This window comes from Bos indicus x Bos taurus, chromosome 14, assembly GCF_003369695.1.
Source record: "Bos indicus x Bos taurus breed Angus x Brahman F1 hybrid chromosome 14, Bos_hybrid_MaternalHap_v2.0, whole genome shotgun sequence".
Classification (NCBI taxonomy): Eukaryota; Metazoa; Chordata; class Mammalia; order Artiodactyla; family Bovidae; genus Bos; species Bos indicus x Bos taurus.
The window spans coordinates 22,226,482-22,248,552 of record NC_040089.1 but is presented as its reverse complement, the minus strand read 5'-3'; the positions used below and the strand labels follow the sequence as shown (position 1 = coordinate 22,248,552).

Here is a 22,071-nt window from a genome sequence, read left to right as displayed (position 1 = left end):
AACAAAGTGACTCAGCTGTACGTATTCATAAGTCCACACTCCTTTTTTGGATTTCCTTCCCATTTAGGTCACTGCGTTAGTACTTTTGGGACTTGCTAACTGTCATTAAGTTTTTCCATTCGTATGAAAATGCTGAATGTTGAAATGGTGGATATCACAAGGAAACTTAAATTAGATCCTTTGATTTTATCTTCTATAGGAGATTGTCTTTCACTGGATTCGTGATCTGTCCTTCTGATTTTTTTTTTTTTTCCTTGAGAGTGCCTTAAAACTCTAAGAAATGTCATTGTTATTGGTTGAACTTACTTTTTTAGAGGCCGTTTCCTACAAGATCCTGGTAGTGGTACTCCACACTGACATTTAGATTATGGATCAGAAGTAACACTTTGTCTGTAAAGGACTAGAGAGTAAGTCTGGTGGCCGGTGGGCAGTCCATCTCCAGTTCTCTCCCCCACAGATTTTAGGGGCAGTGACAGAGTTGAGTAGTTGCAATGGAGACCACATGGCCCTCAAAGCCCAAAATATTTACTCTTTTTATCTAGAATCCAGTCTTGGTTAGTCCCCCTCCTGTGGCCATTGATGGTAATCCTTGACACCAGAATAAAATCTTAACTATTTATCAGGGCCTGCTTTCTCTCCATAATTTCCAACCTATGTGCAGTTTCCCCTTTGAATGAGCAGATGGAGTAGTAAGCACACCTTACTTCTGTTTACTCCGTGGGGCAGTCTCCACACTGACTCAGATCTACACCATCTACCCACAGAGCCTGGCTCTTCACCCCACAGCTGTACACGGGCCACCTTTAGACAGACTGGGATTGCTTTTTGATGCCCATCCGTGGATGACTCCGGAGTCCTTTTCCAGCAAGTGTGCTGCTGATGAGAATGGGCTAACAGGCATACCAGCGCACCTTCACCTGGGTTTCACACTGCCTTCCTGCTCCCAAGACAGTTCTCCAGGGGCTGAGCTGTTGGGATGTTTTTGTCTGCTGTTCCTAGGACGTGTGTGACAGAATCTCTGTTTTGGTTTTCTACAATTTGCACCAAAATATGTCCTGAATTTTAGGTTCCCCACCACCTCATGCCCTGCCGGCATTAAGTATTAGATGGCTAGATAGAGAAGGCAATGGCACCCCACTCCAGTACTCTTGCCTGGAAAATCCCATGAACGGAGGAGCCTGGTGGGCTGCAGTCCATGGGGTCTCGAGGAGTCGGACACAACTGAGCGACTTCACTTTCACTTTTCACTTTCATGCACTGGAGAAGGAAATGGCAACCCACTCCAGTGTTCTTGCCTGGAGAATCCCAGGGACGGTGGAGCCTGGTGGGCTGCTGTCTATGGGGTCGCACAGAGTCAGACACGACTGAAGCGACTTAGCAGCAGCAGCAGCAGCAGATATGCTGAACAAGCAGATCCAAAACTGAAAAAATTCTCAGTGAATTGGAATGCTTAATGCTTATGCGTTTTAGACTGTTTGTAGGGAACCATAGCCATTCATCTCTTTTTGTGTGACCACATAAAGCAGTCAGACATAGGGAACTAGGAATAAAACCCCATCCTAAAGGATGCATAAAAGGCTCATAAAGGAACAATTTCCATTAAAAAATATTCTCTATGCAGTCTCCTCATTCTCAGGCTACATTTGATATATTTTAACAGATAAGTGCTCTATCACAATTAGAACTTATAGCTTAATACCCTCAGGATTTTGAATACATCATTAGAAGATAACAGAAGAGATATCTTTTGGAGGTTAGTTTATGATGTGTTTAACCTGAACAGGCAAGTTGTTCATGTTATTAGATTTTGCGAACGTTTTTCATAACTCTTGTACCATTTTCTTCACCCTTGTTTAACCCATATTTATTCCACCTGGTCTGGTATGCTGTTCAGATATTTTTGTTCATAAGCAAGTACTTCATTTTATCACAAATACAGTACAGAACTTCCAGGTCATTTAAAGGTCTAGAAATGCCTTATTTGCTGCAGCAGAGACTTAGCTCTAATGAGAATTTGATAAATTCTAGGTTGTGCAGATGACACCACCCTTATGGCAGAAAGTGAAGAGGAACTCAAAAGCCTCTTGATGAAAGTGAAAGAGGAGAGTGAAAAAGTTGGCTTAAAGCTCAACATTCAGAAAACAAAGATCATGGCATCTGGTCCCATCACTTCATGGGAAACTGATAAGGGAAACAGTGGAAACAGTGTCAGACTTTATTTTGGGGGGCTCCAAAATCACTGCAGATGGTGACTGCAGCCATGAAATTAAAAGACGCTTACTCCTTGGAAGGAAAGTTATGACCAACCTAGATAGCATGCTGAAAAGCAGAGATATTACTTTGCCAACAAAGGTCCGTTTAGTCAAGGCTATGGTTTTTCCAGTGGTCATGTATGGATGTGAGAGTTGGACTGTGAAGGAAGCTGAGTGCTGAAGAATTGATGCTTTTGAACTACGGTGTTGGAGAAGACTCTTGAGAGTCCCTTGGACTGCAAGGAGATCCAACCAGTCCATTCTGAAGGAGATCAGCCCTGGGATTTCTTTGGAAGGAATGATGCTAAAGCTGAAACTCCAGTACTTTGGCCACCTCATGCGAAGAGTTGACTCATTGGAAAAGACTCTGATGCTGGGAGGGATTGGGGGCAGGAGGAGAAGGGGACGACAGAGGATGAGACGGCTGAATGGCATCACTGACTTGATGGACGTGAGTTTGAATGAACTCCGGGAGTTGGTGATGGACAGGGAGGCCTGGCATGCTGTGATTCATGGGGTTGCAAAGAGTCAGATACGACTGAGTGACTGAACTGAACTGAACTGAGGTTGTTGTAAAACTAGATCCTGTAATTCTTTTTTTTTTTTGGCCGCACTGCACAGCATGTGGATCTTGGTTTTCCGACCAATGATCAAAACTGTGCCCTCTGCAGTGGAAGGCCAAGGCTTGACCCTGGACCACCAAGGAAGTCCTGAGACCCCACAGTTCTCATGCATTTACTGCTGTAAGAAGGGCAGACCTCTCGGAGTCTGGAGGCTAGACCAGCAAAACCGGCTCCAATGGCCCCCACTATGCTGAGCAACCGAACTCTGAGCAGGGTCTTTGGCCTCAGGAATGTAGGCCCACAGCGCTCTCCCCCTGGCCAGGGGCTGAAGAGGCCAGCAACTCTGGAACTGCCCAACCACCCCCCAGGACTACTTTTCCATCTTAAGCTCAGTCACTCAGTCATGCCTGACTCTTTTCAACCCCATGAACTGTAGCCCACCAGGCTCCTCTGTTCATGGGATTCTCCAGGAAAGAATACTGGAGTGGGTTGCCATTTCCTCCTCCAGGGGATCTTTCTGACCCAGGGATTGAACCGGTATCTCCTGTGTCTCATGCATCAGCAAGCAGATTCTTTACCACTGAGTCAACTGGGAAGCCCTAACAGGAAACTTAGTGTAAAAATTATTTGTATTTTGGGACTTCCTGGTGGTCGTGGTTAAGAATCTGCCTTGCCCTGCAGGGGATATGGGTTTGATCCCTGGTCAGGGAACTAAGATCCCACGTGCTGCAGAGCAACTAAGCCCAAGGGCTGCAACTACTGAGGCTAGGTGCCACAACTAAAGAATCTGTAGGTGGGAAGGAAGGTTCCCTCATGATGCAATGAATATTCCATGTGCCACAACTAAGATGGGACACAGCCAAATAAATACAAAACCTTAAATCTCATTATCAACCTCCTCCCCCCAGACATGAAAGTCATCTACAAGGGCTGGGTAGGGTGGGGGTTGAACAATTCTTTCCACCAATTTGCATCAGAACAGCTATACAGGCTTGCATGGATCTAGTCAAACAGCCCCAGAAGGCTTGGGAGCGCTGCATGTATTGCTGCCTTAGAAGGATGGATGGGTACCGCAAACTTGTGTCCTGGCTCTGGAGCAAACAGCATCTAGTTAGCATCAGATGTGACAGGCGCACAAACAGAGAAAAACCAAGAAAACAAGGTGTTTTCCTCCACTTCACTGTGGGACTGAGGTGCACACAGTCAACCCAAGACATTAGGAAGTCCAATTGCAAGGTGACTTTGCATGAGATGCCATTGTCTAAAATCCAAACACTGATACATACTTGAGAAAGATTTTATAGGGTAAAGTTGATTAATAACTGGAAATTGAGCATTCCCAAAACAGCAAGATCAATCAGCTGTAATAATCATTGAAATAACTCCAGTGAAATATCACTGCCGGGTAATGGAGCATATTGCTCGCTTTTCACAAATGACTCCCCACACAAATAGCTAGAATGAAATCAGCTGGGTTCTATGAATTTGTAACTTCGGAACACTACCTTGAGCACTCAGTCACATCAGACTTGGCTGTGAACAGCTGCTGCAGAAGCCCATTCAGTCGTACTGTGAACTCACTCACGCCGTGCAGTGCTGTCTCTTAAAGTGGCTGCTCAAGTTAACATTCAGGGACCATCTCAGCAGTGCTGGGGAGTCAGTGACTCACATGTAATGTACTGAATGCTAGGCTCTGACTCGACTGACCCCTATTAGCTGCTGCTGACACTATACGAATCTGAATAGAAGCTCATCCTGTGAGTCACCTGGTGCTGTAGGAAACCAATCTGCTGTATTCCCAGTTGGACCATGATTCACATGATAATCATAAGGGGATCTGACTTGATACATGTGATTTCAAAACTCAGTTCTGCTGAACTGACTTAGGAGCCTGCTAGAAAGTCACTCCTTGCTTAATGCCCTGGATTTCCATCTATGAACAAGTGTACAGAAATGCAAAACTGAGCGTAAGATATCCAGTTCACAACTGGAGAGAACCATGGTCTCCTTCTTCAAGGACGCAGATGCAATTCCTAGAAGGACTTTCCGTGGTAGATACATCATTCCTGTGAATCACTTTGCAAGACCACTCACTTGAAAGGCTGTGCCACGTCATTTTAAACCACTTATGTGAAGTCTGGGGGCTTCTCAGGTGGCACTAGTGGTAAAGAAGCCACCTGCCAATGCAGGTAGACTTAAGAGACAAGGGTTCGATCCCTGGGTTGAGAAGATTCCCCAGAGGAGAGCACAGCAACCCACTCTAGTATTCTTGTCTAGAGAATCCCATGGACAGAGGAGCCTGGCAGGCTACAGTTCATGAAGTCACAAAGAGTCAGACATGACTGAAGCGACTTAGCATGTATACACATCATGTCATTTCTAAACCACTTATGTGAAGTCTGGACCTTTAAGCTGCATCTGTTAGTGAAAGGTGAATGTCATGAGCCGGCTCCATGCAGAAATGAAAGAACACCAGGACTTTTGGAACTGATGTTCAAGTGTCTGAAATGAAACCAGCCACCTGGGCCACTGCATTAAAATAAGAAAACTTCTTTACTTCTCTCACTCTTGCTTGTCTACATAATCTAGAATAAGAAAATCTCCTTGTATGTAATCTAAGTTGTGTATGACTCTTTTGCAACCCCATGGACTATAGCCAGCCAAACTCCTCTGGATCCATGAGATTGCCCAGGCAAGAATACTAGAGTGGGTTGCCACTTCCTTCTCCAGAGGATCTTCCCAATCCAGGGATCGAACCCATGTCTCCTGCATTGGCAGGTGGGTTCTTTACCACTGAGCCACCTGGGCAGCCCAATCTTGGAAGACTTTCCAAAAAGCTCTCTTACAGGCTAAAGACCTTCAAAGCCAGAAGAAAGGGGATTAAAAATCTAAGAAAAGGTCAAAAATGTTTTCTAATGTAAAACTGCTACAAGGGATTAATCAATCAAATGTGTTGAGTCCTGCCCGGAAGGCCACAGGGGCAAGGCTTCGCACCAAGGCCACAGAAGCGAAGCCCAGAATCAAGGTCACCTCTGAAGCTGACCGAGCCACTCTGTAACCTTGCCAAAAGCCCCCTGATCATCACTGACAAGCTTTCTGACTCCCAATTAGGCAAAGATGTCCACTCCAGTAAACACCCTATAGCACCCCAACCAATCACCTAATGCCAACCTTCCAGCAGGAATTTTGTCTGAGGCTGTAAAAATTTACTATTAACCCACAAACACTGCTGGCTTTCCCCGGTCTATTAGGTGGTCAGACTGCTGTGCTCACAGTGCCCACTTTATCTCTGCTCTTTGTCCTTAATAAACTTCTCCCTTCTGAAATGCTGTGTCTGGAAATTCTTTTTCAACCCATGCTCGGACTGCCTCAGCAAAATGTGGGATATGAAATTCTAATGCTGTCTCTGCTTTAATCTGACACCTTTCCATACCTCGAACAAGTCATGTGGTCATATCTCCTGGTGTGAAGGGACCACGATTAAGGGGTCTGACAGTAGTAACAACATTACTGCCTGGCCTTTCTTATGTTGAAGATAACGCATGCTTGTATATTTCTTCCTTCTGGTTTCCTATTTGTTAGAGGTTCATCAATCTGCAAGGGTTTCCCAGGTGGCTCAGTGGTAAAGAATCCGCCTGCCAATACAGAAGACTCAGATTTGAACCCTGAGTTGGGAAGATCCCTTGGAGAAGGGAATGGCAACCCAGTCCAGTACTTTCCTGGGGAATCCCATGAACAGAGGAGCCTGGCAGTCCTGGGGTCTGTGTGCAAGAGGGACTGAACACATGCATACATTAATCTGCAGTCAACAGAAAATCACCTGTATGGTGTGTAAGAGCCCTGGACATTGAGTCAGATCTAATTCTAATCCCATTTTGGCCTCTGTTTAGCTGGAGATGTCTGACAAGGCCCTTAACCTCTCTGAATGTTTCCACACCTGTAAAGTGAAGGAGGTAAGTGAGTAATCTGACTTTTACCATTCTGTACTTTTGATATAGGGCTTCCCTGGTAGCTCAGCTAGTAAAGCATCCACCTGCAATGCAGGAGACCTGAGTTCAGTCCCTGGGTTGGGAAGATTCCCTGGAGAAGGGAAAGGCTACTCTCTCCAGTATTCTGGCCTGGAGAATTCCATGGACTGTATAGTTCATAGGGTCGAAAACAGTCAGACATGACTGAGCGACTGTGATTGGATTTTAGGAAAGTTAGCATTTCTAGCTCCCAAGTTTCCACATTCTCTTAATTAAAATGGACTCAGTGTAGTATTTTAATGCACACATTGGATTTTCCAAATATAGCATGACCTAAAACATAGTTTTAATGCATATTTGTTTTACAAAGTGAAATACTTTGAAGTTTAGAGATAATCTTTTCTTCTTTTTAAAAATAATTTTATTTATTTGGCTGCACTGGATCTTAGTTGAGCCATTGGAACTCTTGGCTGTGGTATGTGGGATCTAGTTCCCTAACTAGGAATTGAACCAAGGCACCCTGCATTGGGAGCACAGAGTCTTAGACACTGGACCACCAGGGAGGTCCTGAGACAATATTCTTAAAATGCTATTTGAAGTTTATAAATAAATATAATAATTATTTGAAATAAAAGGGTCCATATAATGTAGAAATGTATTGTTTTTACATTTAGATACTGACAGAAAACTTTTCCCATTTTCCTAATTTTGATGGACATCTTCTATTTCATTGGAAGGACTGATCCTGAGGCTGAAACTCCAATACTTTGGCCACCTCATGCGAAGAGTTGACTCATTGGAAAAGACCCTGATGCTGGGAGGGATTGGGGGCAAGAGGAGAAGGGGACGACAGAGGATGAGATGGCTGGATGGCATCACTGACTCGATGGACGTGAGTCTGAGTGAACTCCGGGAGTTGGTGATGGACAGGGAGGCCTGGCGGGCTGTGATTCATGGGGTCGCAAAGAGTCGGACACGACTGAACTGAACTGAACTGAACTGAACAGGGTTCTACTGCATTAATTTACTGGATGTGTGCTAAGTCGCTTCAGTTGTGTGGGACTCTTTGCTACCCCAGGGACTGTGGCCTGCCAGGCTCTTCTGTCCATGGCATTTTCCAGGCAAGAATACTGGAGTGGGTTGCCATTTGCTTTTCCAGGGAATTTACTGAATGTTGGCAGTCAACCCATGGCATACCTACTTTTCTTATCTCTATTTTACAGACGATAAAAACTATGGCACAGGGAGGTTGAGTAACTTGCCTGAGGTCACACAGCTAAACGGAGATCTGAATCTAGACAGTTCCTGAGTTCAAGACTTCTACCTATTACGAAATATTGTGCCTCCTACGCAATACTGATACGTGATACAAAAGATGCCACTAAACGTACAGGACGAGGCCCAGTAGAAAATCAGGTCGTGAGCAAAAGAGAGAAAAAAAAAAAAAAAAAAAGCTAATACTTTACAGACAGACCCTTTTCATTACAAATTTCCTTTGCCAAGTCTGGGGAATAAGTCACACCCATTTCGTCAACTCGCACTTTTGTTTGGTCAACTTCGCGATCTGGAACCACCAGAAGGGAACTGAAGCCCAGCCACGCAGGGGCCCTGCGCTCCAGAAGAGGGGAGCTGACGCCGGAGGGTGACGAGAAGGTGCCCCCGCCTCCGGGGACAGCGCGAGCCCCACGGGCGAATGACTGCTTCGGCTCGCTGGTGGCCGAGGGGCGTTCCGCCGGCGCCGCAGGCATCCGCTGCGGTCCGGACACAAGGCGCCCTCTGGCCAATCGGCTCGGCGGGGGCAGACAAAGAGCGCTCGGCCTCGGCCGGATTCTCGTGAAGAAGGGAAGTCGGGGTGAGTTCCCCCTGGAGCGCCCTCCTCCTCATGGACTGAAGCTGGGCCTCGGCGCCCACTCCTGCAGCCGGTCAACCGCGGGGGGCGCAGGGACAGAGCTACACTCCCGGCCTCGCCCCCTGCCCGCCGCCCAGGCTTTTCCCGATCGCTGGCCAATCCCGGGGACTCGCAAGCCACTCGGGTCCCCAGGCCCTACCCCAGTCGGCTCCCGCAGCACCGAGACCACCCCCCACACCCGCTGCCCACTCCTTCCAGCCCGCTGCCCCCACCGCTGTAGGGCCCTGGGCGCACAATCAGTCCCGCCGGCGCCCCGCCTCCTCCGCGACCCCTCCCTTGCCCACTCCCCCACAATCCGAGGAGGGGAGTCGCGGCGCCCACCGAACCCCCAAAGCCCACTCCCTGCCTCGCGCCGCCGCCCCAGAGGTCCACTCCATCCCCGGGCCCGCTCAGATCTCCGCAACCGGGGCGCCAGACTCGTTCCAACTTCCGAGCGCAGCCCGAAGAGCGCGGGCTACTAACCGCGCGGTTCCTGCAAGTAAAACACCCTCCGCGCCGCCTCCACCTCCTCCGCGCGGGCGAAGGGTGCCGACAGTTCTGTCCATTAGGTTTCAAGAGCTTCAGGGCCAACACAGCGTTAGACCCCCGGGGCTCCGTGGCGGGCGCCCGCCGGAGTGGAAGTCTCCACTTCCTCTCCCCCTGGGCGCACTGCCCGCCTCCGGCGCCCGAAGTTTCCCAAATCCGCTTCGGGTGTCAGTAGCCTACCCACTCACTGACGCCGGGCCACCGGGGTCGAATCCTGCGGACTCCCCGGCGGAGACCCTGGAAACGCGGTCACAGTCCACGCCCGGCACCCGCTGCGCACTGACTCAGGCCTGCTCCCGCCACCGCCGTCCTGGCCCCGGTGCGCTCCCCGCCCGGCCCCCACCGCCCCGGGATCCGAGGTCTGAGCGCGAGTCCGGAAGGGAGAAGGAGCCGCTAAGCTAGCGGGTACTCACGGTTCCTCCGTCCACCGGGAGAGCCGGAGGGGTGGCTGGGGCCAGCTAGCCTCCGTCCTCTGTGCGCATGCGTCCCGCGAGTGCCTTATTTTTATTATAATTCCAAGTGCAGCCCTAGTTAAGCCCGCGATCGCCCTCCCTGGCTTTCCTCTGCCTTTGGCTCTCGGCCTTTCCAGTCGCCCTCTTCTCTCGCTCTTTCCCTCCCTCGGCTCTGCCTCTCCCCGCCCCTCTCTCCCCCTCCCTGGCTCCACGATCCCAGGGCTCGCCTCCGGCGGCGCGCTCCTCTGCGGCGACAGCTGGGGGTTCCCATCCACGCCCGGACCGTGGTCCCTTTCTCCAGCCCCTGATTAGGAAGTACGGAGAGTGGGAGCCGAAGAACCCCCTCGGCTATTCCTTACGCTGGGGTTCGCGGGGACTGGGTGGGACTCCGGCGTGCGGGAGGAGCGTGGGACCTTATGAATGGAGCTGTGGGAAGGAGGAGCCAGTGTGCGCGCAGGGGTGGGCCGCGCGCACAGGTGCTGCTACCCGGAGAGTCCGGCCGCGGACTGTCCGCCTCAGGAGGGCAGTCCCCACCGTCTCCTTTCCCCCGAGTGCTTCTCCCAGCTCGCCCCCCACCTCCTCAGGCTGCAGCCTCAGCCTCCAACGGCCCGATACTGAAAAGGAGTTCCTCACCCCCTCCCCACCCGCCCGAGTGAGTCGAAGGCCCCACCTGGCTGGATGGCGGGGGGGTGGGGGGCGGGCGGGGACGAGCGGGGGAAAACTAACTCCTGACTGGAATCCGAGGAAGGAGGAGACCTGGAGGGTGGGGGGAATCCGCCGCCCAGCTCTGCGGGCGCGGAGGCCTTAAGACCCCGGCGCTCCCTCGGGATCGAGACGCAGTCTGACTGCTGGGGCCGTGCTAAACCCCGAAGCTGAAAGCCGACCTGACCCTAAAATAACATCACGTCATTTCCTCCCTGGCCACCCGAGCCCGCTGTAGCCGGGGGCTGGGGAGTGGGAGCGCGAGGAGGGGGCTGAAGCTTGTCCCGGGTAGGCTTGGAGTAGCCGGAGGAGAGGGACGCGTAAAGATGGAGAGTTTGAGAAGCCGCCTCGCGGAGGGCGAGGACCCCTCCCTCTTCCATAGACTCTGGAAGAAAGTGGTCCCGGAAAAGTAGCCTCGAGGGTCTCCTGGGGGGAGGGGTGTGAGGCGGGCAGCCGGCGTCTTTTCCTTGAACCTGCGCTGCCGGGTGTGACCTTCCCGCTTGCCCTCCCGCTCTCCCCTTGCTGGTCCCACATGGAGTGGGTCAGTCCGAGTTAGAGAGGAACCCGGGATGCGGGCGTCTCGGTGAGGTCACGGACTGTGAGACCACAGTACTCACGGGTATGGACGAGCTCTGCCCGGCGCTGGCGTCCACTTCCCGAGGCAGACGTCCCCCTGGGGGTCGGCCAGGCAGTGCCAGAGCTGCCCTGAGCAGGAGCGAGAGGCGGCCCGGCCGCTCCTCGTGCCCCGGCGAGAGCACGGCGGCTGGCAGGGCGGGGATCAGAGCGGAGAAGTCCCGGCGCCGCAGGGGAGCCTCGGGAGGGGGTCTCCGAAGGAGGAGAGCGAAGAAGCGCGCGAAGCCGGAGAGCGTGCCGGAGAGGAGGCTGAGCAGCGTCGGGGCAGCGGGCGAACCTAGGAGCTGTGCGGGGCCGGCGGGCAGGGCGAGGCGGGGGAGGAGAGAGACAAAAACCACACAAGGTCACTGTGGGGTCCGGCTACAGACTGAAGAGGAAGTGCAGAGTGCCAGTCTGCGGCATTTTGAGGCGTTACTTTGGGGGTGCAAGAGAAGTCGGTGAGAGCAAGAGGAAAAGGACTCTGCTTAGTTTCTCCCACCTCTCATTCCTCCCCTCTCTTCCCTCTCCGCCCCACCGCCTTCTCCTCCCACCCCCTTCTAACTGAGGGCTACTTAAGGTGTGGTCCTTGGACCGGCAGCTTGGATAATACTTGGGAGCTTGTTGGAAAACCAGAATCTCAGACCCTATCCTGACCCACCGCATCAGAATGGGAATGTTAACATTCCCAGGGTCTCCCATGAGACCCGTTCCCTGTGAGGTGCAGTGCACAGCAGTGTCTGTGTTCACCTCTCTTGGTTCTTTCGAATTTGGTTGAAAATCTACTTCACTTTCGGAACTCTCACTCTGCCTCATCTTCTCATCCTGCCTCTTTCCCTCTGTCTTGGTCCACCTTCCAAAGTGCCCAGAGCTCTACTAGAGACAGATGAGGTCACCAGGGCCTGTGAGAAGTGTCCAGGGGAGGCCTGGTTACAGGCAGGAGATTGAAGGGCCTTCAGGCTGGAGGAAAATGCACTGGCGATTTGATTTCGGTTGTGCTGGATACTGGGGTCAGGAGAGACCAGAACTTAGCACCATCTGCAGCCCCCTTTCCACACGCCCTGTGTCCATCTTATTCCTCCAGCACATCCTGGAGGCAGGCCTCCAGCTGAGAGGCTGGCCTCTCACCTTCCACTTGTTGCATGGGAGATCTAAGAAGCTAAGGTAAAGATAAACTATTATTTTCTTGGTATGTATAGGTAAACGTTAATTTAGAACTCAGGGGCTCAGGACTCTACCTTGCTACCAACGCGACGGCTAACCTTCGGAAATTCTTATTCTTTGAGTTCATCTAATTCATTTACGAAGTAAAGGGATTGAACTTTGGCGCTTTCAGGTCACCCACCTTGTTCAGGTTTTTGGAGCTCTCAGAGCTTCTTGGTCCACTAACATTTAGTGAAGTTACAAACCGGAACCTAACTCAGCCAATCCAAACAGCCCCCGCAAGCAAAGTGAAAAGACAATTTAATGTGTGTGAAAAGCAAGTGCTAGTGGTTGCCAAGAAAAATAAAGGTGAAGGCGAGAAGCAGCGAATACGGGCGACCCGGGGGCGTGGCGCGCGTCCTCGGGGCGCGGCGGCCGCTCTCCAGGGTCCTGAAGGAGGGAGCGGCCGCGTGGGCTTGGCGCGCGTCCCCGCTCGGCAGTGGCAGGGCCAGGCCTGCTTCCTTTCCTCTGGTGGAAAGCGGGTGTCAGGAGGGAGCGAGGAAACCTAGCAACCCATTCTCATTCATGAGGCCCTTTCTGGGACGCTGCCGGGCGCTCCGGCTGATTCGTCCTTCGGTCGTTGGTATGCTCCCGGCGAGAGAGGAGCTGGGTTTGCATTTCCGAGCAAGTTCACTGTTGAGCTTCCCTCATTACCTTTTCCTAGAGAACGGGGTCGTTCTCATAGTGTTTTCATTCTCCGCGTGCGGACGCTTCTCTCCCCTCCCCCACTTTCTGGACCTCCGCAGCGTTTATTTTAGGGGTTGGACCCGGAAATCCCCGAGCCTTCTGGATGCGCGCCAACGGCTCACTCGAGGAGGGAAGTGAAAGATGCGGAAAGAACCCAGAGCTGGCCTTGGCGCCCAGGGTCTGTCTCTCGGGGAGGGACGCAGGCGACCAGCCCCTGGGCGAAGGCTGGGAGGAGAGCTCGGCCGCGGCTGCGCCCCTGGATCCCGGCGGGATGCCGCTAGCACCGGACGCACCCGGAGACCGTGGGCCATCGGCCTTGGCAGCTCCAGAGCGGTGCCCGTGGCCGCAGGCCTATGCCACTATGCTAAGCAAGTCAAGAGAAAACAGGCCTGGTTCCCGGCGACCCGGAATTGGCAAGCCCACCCCGCGGCCTTCCCAACAGGCTTCGGGCAAGCGCTGAAACAGAGCGGAGAGCGTAGAACCAGAGCCGCAGGCGCACCTCTGCAGAGCGCGCCCGGCTGCCGGGGCCCCGAAGGTCGCTCCACAGGCGTTTCGTGGGTCCCGGATTTTGAGTCTCTAGATCAGGTTTTCGAGTGGTTTTTCGAGAACATGGAACCTGTAACCTGACTCTTCTCCCGCCCCAGCCCTTCTTCCGGAGTTGCTGGACGCCCCTTCCTCTGCACGCTTCATTAGGCATTGCGCTGCGGTCCTGTGAGCCCAGACAGAGACGCTTGTGAGGGAAACCGCAGACATGTGCAGGCAGAATATAAAAGCCCGGCTTCTTTGGGCCTCTGGAGAAGTTCACCTCTTCCTCTTCTCTAGAGTGGTGTTTTCCCTCGGGTCAGCAGTCCGCTCCCCCCAGTTCTGGCTCCTGTCTTGCGAAGGGCCGCCGGCTTCTCCAACTAGCGGGGGTGTGAAGGCTGGAGGCATCGGGTGCTGAAACCCAGCCACTTCCTTTGCTCGTTTTGGCAAGATCAGAGCACGGAGTATTAAAGCAGCCACAAAATTCGATCCGAGAAGTTATCCGAGGAGAGACCTTCAGCCGCAGGCGGTGCCGATCACTCCGAAAAGCCCGGTCTTCCTTTTAGGCCAGATTCTGTATGACAGTCCAAGAGTTTAAGAAACAATTCCAAATGGAATCATCTTGGAATCTGTATTCCTAAAAGGACTGCTCCCAGGGACTCCAGAAGTTTTAGGGAATCCCTGATTTTGATGGGGAATCCGCTTTCCTAACTGTTCATGTTGCTTACTGAACTGCAGAGTCAATATGAACAGAGTCTCACCCCCTTCAAAAGGAAAATTCAGAAATGTCATTCACCCCTAAATAGTACATTTCATAAAGGAAACATCCATGGTGGAATTAAACTACTTCTTTACCAAAAATTTATGCAAGTCTTTAAAATGAAAATCACAGAGTGGAATTTTAAATTAGATTTAATTTTTTGAGCTGACCTATTTTTCCTGAACTTTATTTTTTTTAATTTTATTTTGCTGTGGTTTAGCCATACTGTATATTTTAATTTTCTGTCATTGTAAAAAGTCATTTTTCCATGACCACAACAATCGTATTAGTTCACAACTGCAGGGTTGCATGGTTCTAATTTTGAATGTTTTAGTTAAAAATGTAAATGAACTAAAGCATTTGTAAATAATAAGAAAAAAGGATCCATGTACCACAGTCCTAAGACTTCAAAATCTTCTTCCCCATCTTTCTTATTTGTTAGCTCATTTAAGAGGATGAAAAAGAAAAGAAACGAAAATAAAAGTAAACTAAAGCCTGCACTCTGTCTTCTGTAATATTCCATATCTCCAGAGATCAGGAAGGGAATTTTTTATTACATATCAGAAAATTAAAAAGAAAAATTCAAAACTCATTTTTGAAGCTTTAGTGATTTTTTTCGGGAGTCTCTAACTCTATAAAAATTACATTTGTCTACACTAGTAGAGTTTTAAATTATGGATGATTACAACTTAAAAATTATATATATTATATAATTTTTTTTCATGTGATTCACTTTATTATAGTGGTCTGTAATCGAACCCATAATATCTATAAAAAGAAGGAATAACAAAGATTAGAGCAGAAAAAAATGAAATTGAGACTAAATTAGAAAAATACCAATGACAGTAATAACTAGCTCTTTGAAAAGATAAACAAAATTGGCAAACCTTAGAATAATTATATATAATATAATTCTATATAATATTTTATAATATAAAATTTAATATATAAAAATATATATACACCAAACAAAATATTCCTTAGAAGGAATAGGCAGTCCCCTAACAAAATTCCCACTATATTTTGCACACTTACTTTTATCGTAAAAAAGATTGAATTCTTTTTACCCTGAGGTATGAGCATTTTCAAAACATTCTCATGTATGTTACTTAACTAACCACCACTCCCCTGCCCCCACCCCCCTTCTATTTAATGAGGAAACTGCAGAGCAGTGAGGTTAGATGATGTTTGTTAGGACAAGTAAAACCATAATTCAAAAAAACACATGTACCGCAGTGTTCACTGCAGCACTGTTTACAATAGCCAGGACATGGAAGCAACTTAAATAGCCATTGACAGATAAGAAGATGCAGTATGTATATACAATGGAATATTACTCGGCCATAAAAAGGAATGATATTGGGTCATTTGTAGAGATGTGGGTGGACCATGAGTCTGTCATATAGAATGAAGTAAGTCAGATAGAGAAAAACAAAAACATATATAAACACGTATGTCTGGCATCCAGATAGAGGTGCAGACATAGAGAACATGAATTGGGAGGTTAGGATTGACATATATACACTTAGTCAGTTCAGTCGCTCAGTCATGTCCTACTCTTTGAGACCCCATGAACTGCAGCACACCAGGCCTCCCTGTCCATCACCAACTCCCGGAGTCCACCCAAACCCATGTCCATCGAGTCTGTGATGCCATCCAGCCATCTCATCCTCTGTCCTTCCCTTCTTCTTCTGCTCTCAATCTTTCCCAGCATCAGGGTCTTTTCAAATGAGTCAGCTCTTTGCATCAGGTGGCCAAAGTATTAGAGTTTCAGCTTCAACATCAGTCCATCCAGTGAACACCCAGGACTGATCTCCTTTAGGATGGACTGGTATGATCTCCTTGCTGTCCAAGGGACTCTCAAGAGCCTTCTCCAACACCACAGTTCAAAAGCATCAATTCTTCAGCACTCAGCTTTCTTTACAGCCCAACTCTCACATCCATACATGACCACTGGAAAAACCATAGCCTTGACTAGATGGACCTTTGTTGACAAAGTAATGTCTCTGCTTTTTAATATGCTGTCTAGGTTGGTCATAACTTTCCTTCCAAGGAGTAATCGTGTTTTAATTTCATGGCTGCAGTCACCATCTGCAGTGATTTTGGAGCCCAGAAAAATAAAGTCAGCCACTGTTTCTGCTGTTTCCCCATCTATTTGCCTAAAGTGATGGGACCGGATGCCATGATCCTCGTTTTCTGAATGTTGAGTTTTAACCCAACTTTTTCACTCTCCTCTTTCACTTTCATCAAGAGGCTTTTTAGTTTCTCTTCACTTTCTGCCATAAGGGTGGTGTTATCTGCATATCTGAGGTGATTGATATTTCTCCCGACAATCTTGATTCCAGCTTGCGCTTCTTCCAGCCCAGCATTTTTCATGATGTACTCTGCATCTAAGTTAAATAATCAAGGTGACAATATGCAGCCTTGATGTATTCCTTTTCCTATTTGGAACCAGTCTGTTGTTCCATGTCCAGTTCTAACTGTTGCTTCCTGACCTGCATATAGGTTTCTCAACAGGCAGGTCAGGTGGTCTAGGATTCCCATCTCATTGAGAATTTTCCACAGTTTGTTGTGATCCACACAGTCAAAGGCTTTGGCATAGTCAATAAAGCAGAAATAGATGTTTTTCTGGAACTCTCTTGCGTTATTGATGATCCAGCGGATGTTGGCAATTTGATCTCTGGTTCCTCTGCCTTTTCTAAAACCAGCTTGAACATCTGGAAGTTCATGGTTCACGGATGGCTGAAGCCTGGCTTGGAGAATTTTGAGCATTACTTTACTAGTGTGTGAGATGAGTACAATTGTGTGGTAGTTTGAGAATTCTTTGGCATTGCCTTTCTTTGGGATTGGAATGAAAACTGACCTTTTCCAGTCCTGTGGTGACTGCTGGGTTTCCAAATTTGCTGAGATATTGAGTGCAGCACTTTCACAGCATCATCTTTCAGGATTTGAAATAGCTCAACTGGAATTCCATCACCTCCACTAGCCTTGTTCGTAGTGATGCTTCACATTCCAAGATGTCTGGCTCTAGGTGAGTGTGAGTGATCACACCATCATGATTATCTGGGTCGGGAAGATCTTTTCTGTACAGTTCTCCTGTATATTCTTGCCACCTCTTCTTAATATCTTCTGCTTCTGTTAGGTCAATACCATTTCTGTCCTTTATTGAGCCCATCTTTGCATAAAATGTCCCCTTGGTATCTCTAGTTTTCTTGAAGAGATCTCTAGTCTTTCCCATTCTCTTGTTTTCCTCTATTTCTTTGCATTGATCACTGAAGAAGGCTTTCTTATCTCTCCTTGCTATTCTTTGGAACTCTGCATTCAGATGCTTATATCTTTCCTTTTCTCCTTTGCTTTTCATTTCTCTTCTTTTTACAGCTATTTGTAAGGCCTCCTCAGACAGCCATTTTGCTTTTTTGCATTTCTTTTTCTTGGGAATGGTCTTGATCCCTGTCTCCTGTACAATGTCACGAACCTCAGTCCATAGTTCATCAGGTACTCTATCAGATCTAGGCTGTTAAATCTATTTCTCACTTCCACTGTATAGTCATAAGGGATTTGATTTAGGTCATACCTGAATGGTCTAGTGATTTTCCCCACTTTCTTCAATTTAAGTCTGAATTTGGCAATAAGGAGTTCATGATCTGAGCCACAGTCAGCTCCCAGTCTTGTTTTTGCTGACTGTATAGAGCTTCTCCATCTTTGGCTGCAAAGAACATAATCAATCTGATTTTGGTGTTGACCATCTGGTGATGTTCATGTGTAGAGTCTTCTCTTGTGTTGTTGGACGAGGGTGTTTGCTATGACCAGTGAGTTCTCTTATACACTGCTGCTACTGCTGCTAAGTCGCTTCAGTCATGTCCAACTCTGTGCAACCCCATAGACGGCAGTTCACCAGGCTCCCCTGTCCCTGGGATTCTCCAGGCAAGAACACTGGAGTGGGTTGCCATTTCCTTCTCCAACGCATGAAAGTGAAAAGTGAAAGTGAAGTCACTCAGTTGTGTCCAACTCAACAACCCCATGGACTGCAGCCAACAGGCTCCTCCATCCATGGGATTTTCCAGGCAAGAGTACTGGAGTGGGGTGCCATTGCCCTCTCCCTCTTATACACGACCATGTGTAAAATAGATAGCTAGTAGGAAGCTGCTGTATAACACAGGGAGTTCAGCTCAGTGCTCTGTGATGACCTAGAGGGGTGGATGTGGGGAAGGTGGGGAGGAGGGTGGTCCAAGAGGGAGGGGATATGTATACATATATGATTGATTTACTTCATTGTACAGCAGAAACCAAATTGGCAATGTAAAGCAACCATACCCCACCCCACCCCCACCCCCTGCAAAGAAAAAGCAGAGCTGGGGCCCATCCTACAACTCCTGGGTATAATGCTCTGTGGCCCCACATCCAGGAAATGTGCTTATTATTTACCGACACCAATGACAGTAATCTATGACAGCGATGGTGTTGACTCCTAGTCTCCAGATGACTATGATAGTTTCCAGTTGTAATTAAGTACATCTGACCACACTGATTCTCTGTGATCAAAATTCCAATGTCTCATTCTTCTCATACTCAGTGAGTAGTGAAGATTCCAAGACTAGTTATGCTTCCAGACCTGCAGATGAGATTGAATGACTGAGTTCAACTCTATAGGTACTAAGTCTATTCATCATCAATGGCTGTTAATTCTCTATTTCCCTACTAAATTGCTTAGTTCTCTATGGTCCTAAAAGAATAATAAAAATTCTATAATAGCCTGATTTACCTGAACCTAAGGAGTAGTATTTTGGGGCTTCCCAGGTGGCTCAGTAGTAAAGAGGCAGGGAATGCAAGAGATGCAAATTCAATCCCTGGGTCGGGGAAGAGCCCCTGGAGGAGAAAATGGCAACTCGCTCCAGTATCCTTGCCTGGGAAATCCCATGGAGAGAGGAGCCTGGTGGATTACAGTCCATGGGGTCGCAGAGTCAGATGTGACTGAGCACGACGCAAGGAATAGTACTTTAGGGCCTAACAGAGAAGCCTCTGATAATTTAGTTAGTAAGGGATTTACACCAAAGCTTTAGGAGAGTTGGCCTCATAAAAGTCAGACACCTTTGTTAAGCTAAATCCACGGAATGCAGAATATTGTTATTCTGAAATGAAATTCAATATAGTTGACTCTGTGTGATGTCCAAAGTTTCTATTTATTTATTTTTTGCAAGAAAGCTTTCAGTCTTAGTGCGGCAAGACTTCCAAAATGATTGACAGCCATAGTCTATTTGTAAATCATGCATTTCTTTTTCACTTCATATAAAGTTTCTCTTAAGAAGATAAAAGGAAAAAAAAAAAAAGAAGATAAAAGGATCGGGTCAAGAAGGATTTATATAAAATTCTGTAAAGCAATTACCCTTCAATAAAAAAATAAATTAAAAAAAGGATTTATATTGTGATATTTAATTCCAAGACTTTTCAAGGTTTGATGTTAGTAACTTCAAGAAATGAAAAACTCTTTTGTTAAAACCCTAAGAGCTGGTGGAGACCAGTGCAAGCTTGACTGGTGCGGGTGACAGAGACGCTCACGATCAGCAGTATTCTTTTTCTTCACTGTGCTGTTGTTCTTTTAGTCTCCAAGTCATGTCCAGCTCTTTGTGACCGCATGGACTGCAACACCCCAAGCTTCCTGTCCTTCACTATTTTCTGGAGTTTTCTCAAACTCATGTCCATCGAGTCAGTGATGCCATCCAACCATCTCATCCTCTGTCGCCCCCTCCTCCTCCTGCTCTCAATCTTTCCCAGCATCAGGGTCTTTTCTAATGAGTTGACTCTTCGCATCAGGTGGCCAAAATATCAGACCAGTGTGTATGTGTATATTAAGTGTCCAATGCCATTGTCATTTGAATCCTAAACACACATAACACTAACCCCAGACCCAAACCTTGGCCCTGCCTTATAGTGGAGACCCAGGGACTTCTCTGGTGGTGCAAGGGTTAAGAGTGCAGGGGGTGAGAATTTGATCCCTGGTCTGGGAGAAAAGATCCCACATGGCTCTGAGCCAAAAAAACAAAACATAAAGCAGAAGAAATATTGTAACAAATTCAGTAATGATTTAAAAAATGGTGCACATCAAATTTTTTTTTTAAAGTGGAAATGCAGAGCAGACTCCACAGAGGAAGCTCTAGAGCTTGAGGGCCTCCCAACTGTGCACTTCAGCATTCCCCATGGGACTGCCCGGCTCATTAATTAAATTAAAGCTACCTCCTTCACAGGTCCCACCTTGACATCTACACTGAGCTTCTGTCCAGTCTAATCCACTCCCACCTTGCATGAGGGGTGATCTCTCTGCTGGCAAATGTGATCATGTTACTCTCTCCATCTAACCATTCAGTGGCTCCTGGTGTCTCTGCAGGACTCAGTGGGGCATAGAAGACCTTTCCTGATTTGTTGGTACTCTGCTGATTCACCCAAGTTTCTCACTGTTCTTTTATACTCAAAGTTCTAATCATTTTAAGATTCCTTCAGTTCCTAAAATCCCCTTGTTCATTCACATTCCTGTTCTTTGTATAGACTGTTGCCTCTACTGCAGTCCCACCCCTTTCCCCATGGAGGCCTCCTTTTCTCTCCAAGGGCCATCTCCCACTCACCTTAGATGCCATTTCCTTGGGATCTCGCCCAGGATGGGTGAGCAGCCTGTCTGCTTTCTCTGACCACAGCACTTCCTGCCCTGTGTTGTAACACTGACTGTTCATTTCCCCTGAGTCTCCAAGCCCAATGTATGTCAGAACTGTGCCTTACTCAGACCTGTGTCTCCAAAACCTAAAGCCATCCTGGGATGGAATGTGTATCCACATTTTTTCCCAAATGAATGAACTTGGGAATGACATGACTTGAGTTTGATGATTGTGGAGGCTGGGTAATGGGTTGCTGTTTAGTCGCTAAGTTGCTATAGTCGTGTCTGACTCTTTGTGACCCTATGGACTGTAGCCCGCCAGGCTTCTCTGTTCGTGGGAATCTCCTGGCAAGCATACTGGAGTGGGTTGCCATTTTCTCCTCCAGGGGATCTTCCCGACCCAGGGATCTAACCCATGTCCCCTGTACTGCCAGCAAATTCTATACCACTGAGCCATCTGGGAAGCTCATGGGGAATGGACACTTAGGGTTTTATCATGCTATTTTTCTCTGCTTTTAGGTACATTTGATGTTTTTTGTAACAAGAAGATCTTACAAAAGACATGGTGTTTAACTTATCAAGGATGTGTCTCAGTTCAGTTCAGTTCAGTCGCTCAGTTATGTCCGACTCTTTGTGGCCCCATGAATCGAAGCACACCAGGTCTCCCTGTCCATCACCATCTCCCAGAGTTCACTCAAACTCATGTCTATCGAGTCGGTGATGCCATCCAGCCATCTCATCGTCTGTCGTCCCCTTTTCCTCCTGCCCCCAATCCCTCCCAGCATCAGGGTCTTTTCCAATGAGTCAACTCTTCGCATGAGGTGGCCAAAGTACTGGAGTTTCTGCTTTAGCATTATTCCTTCCAAAGTACACCCAGGGCTGATCTCCTTTAGAGTGGACTGGTTGGATCTCCTTGCAGATGTGTCTCACGTCTTCTTAAATTGCAGAAGACCAGAAACAATAGTATAGAAGCAGTCCCAATTCCCTGCACACACCTCAAGGATATGAGTTTATGAAATGAGTGTTTGGAGAAGGCCTGATGCAGAAGGGAACACGAGCCAGAGCCTGCACTTCATTTGTCCCCATCGATCAGGCCGGATCCACCAGTGTCACAGCTGAGGACACGAAAGCCAACAAACAGGACGGCAAGAACAAAAGCAGCCATTGTTCCGTCCAAAGTGGACGGTCTGTGACAGCCGGGAAGACTGCTTGCGCTTGTGCTTCCCCACTGGTTCCTTGTGAACTGGGTTTTGTGTGAGCCTCACTCAGGCTGCAC

The 22,071-nt window shown here is 48.3% G+C and overlaps 1 protein-coding gene across 3 annotated transcripts in view; it reads right to left on the bottom strand.

The window, feature by feature from the left end:
- RGS20 (regulator of G protein signaling 20) overlaps positions 1–22,071 on the bottom strand; it is a 51,765-nt gene that overhangs the window by 19,171 nt on the left and 10,523 nt on the right. Inside the window, exon 2 of one of the 3 annotated variants that reach the window (XM_027560984.1) lies at positions 10,989–11,298. In XM_027560984.1, the coding sequence (XP_027416785.1) occupies positions 10,989–11,298 (310 nt within the window). Of the gene's footprint in view, positions 1–9,154; positions 9,607–9,630; positions 10,321–10,988; positions 11,299–22,071 lie in introns of those variants that run through there. The other 2 variants (XM_027560982.1, XM_027560983.1) reach the window with 2 other exon arrangements.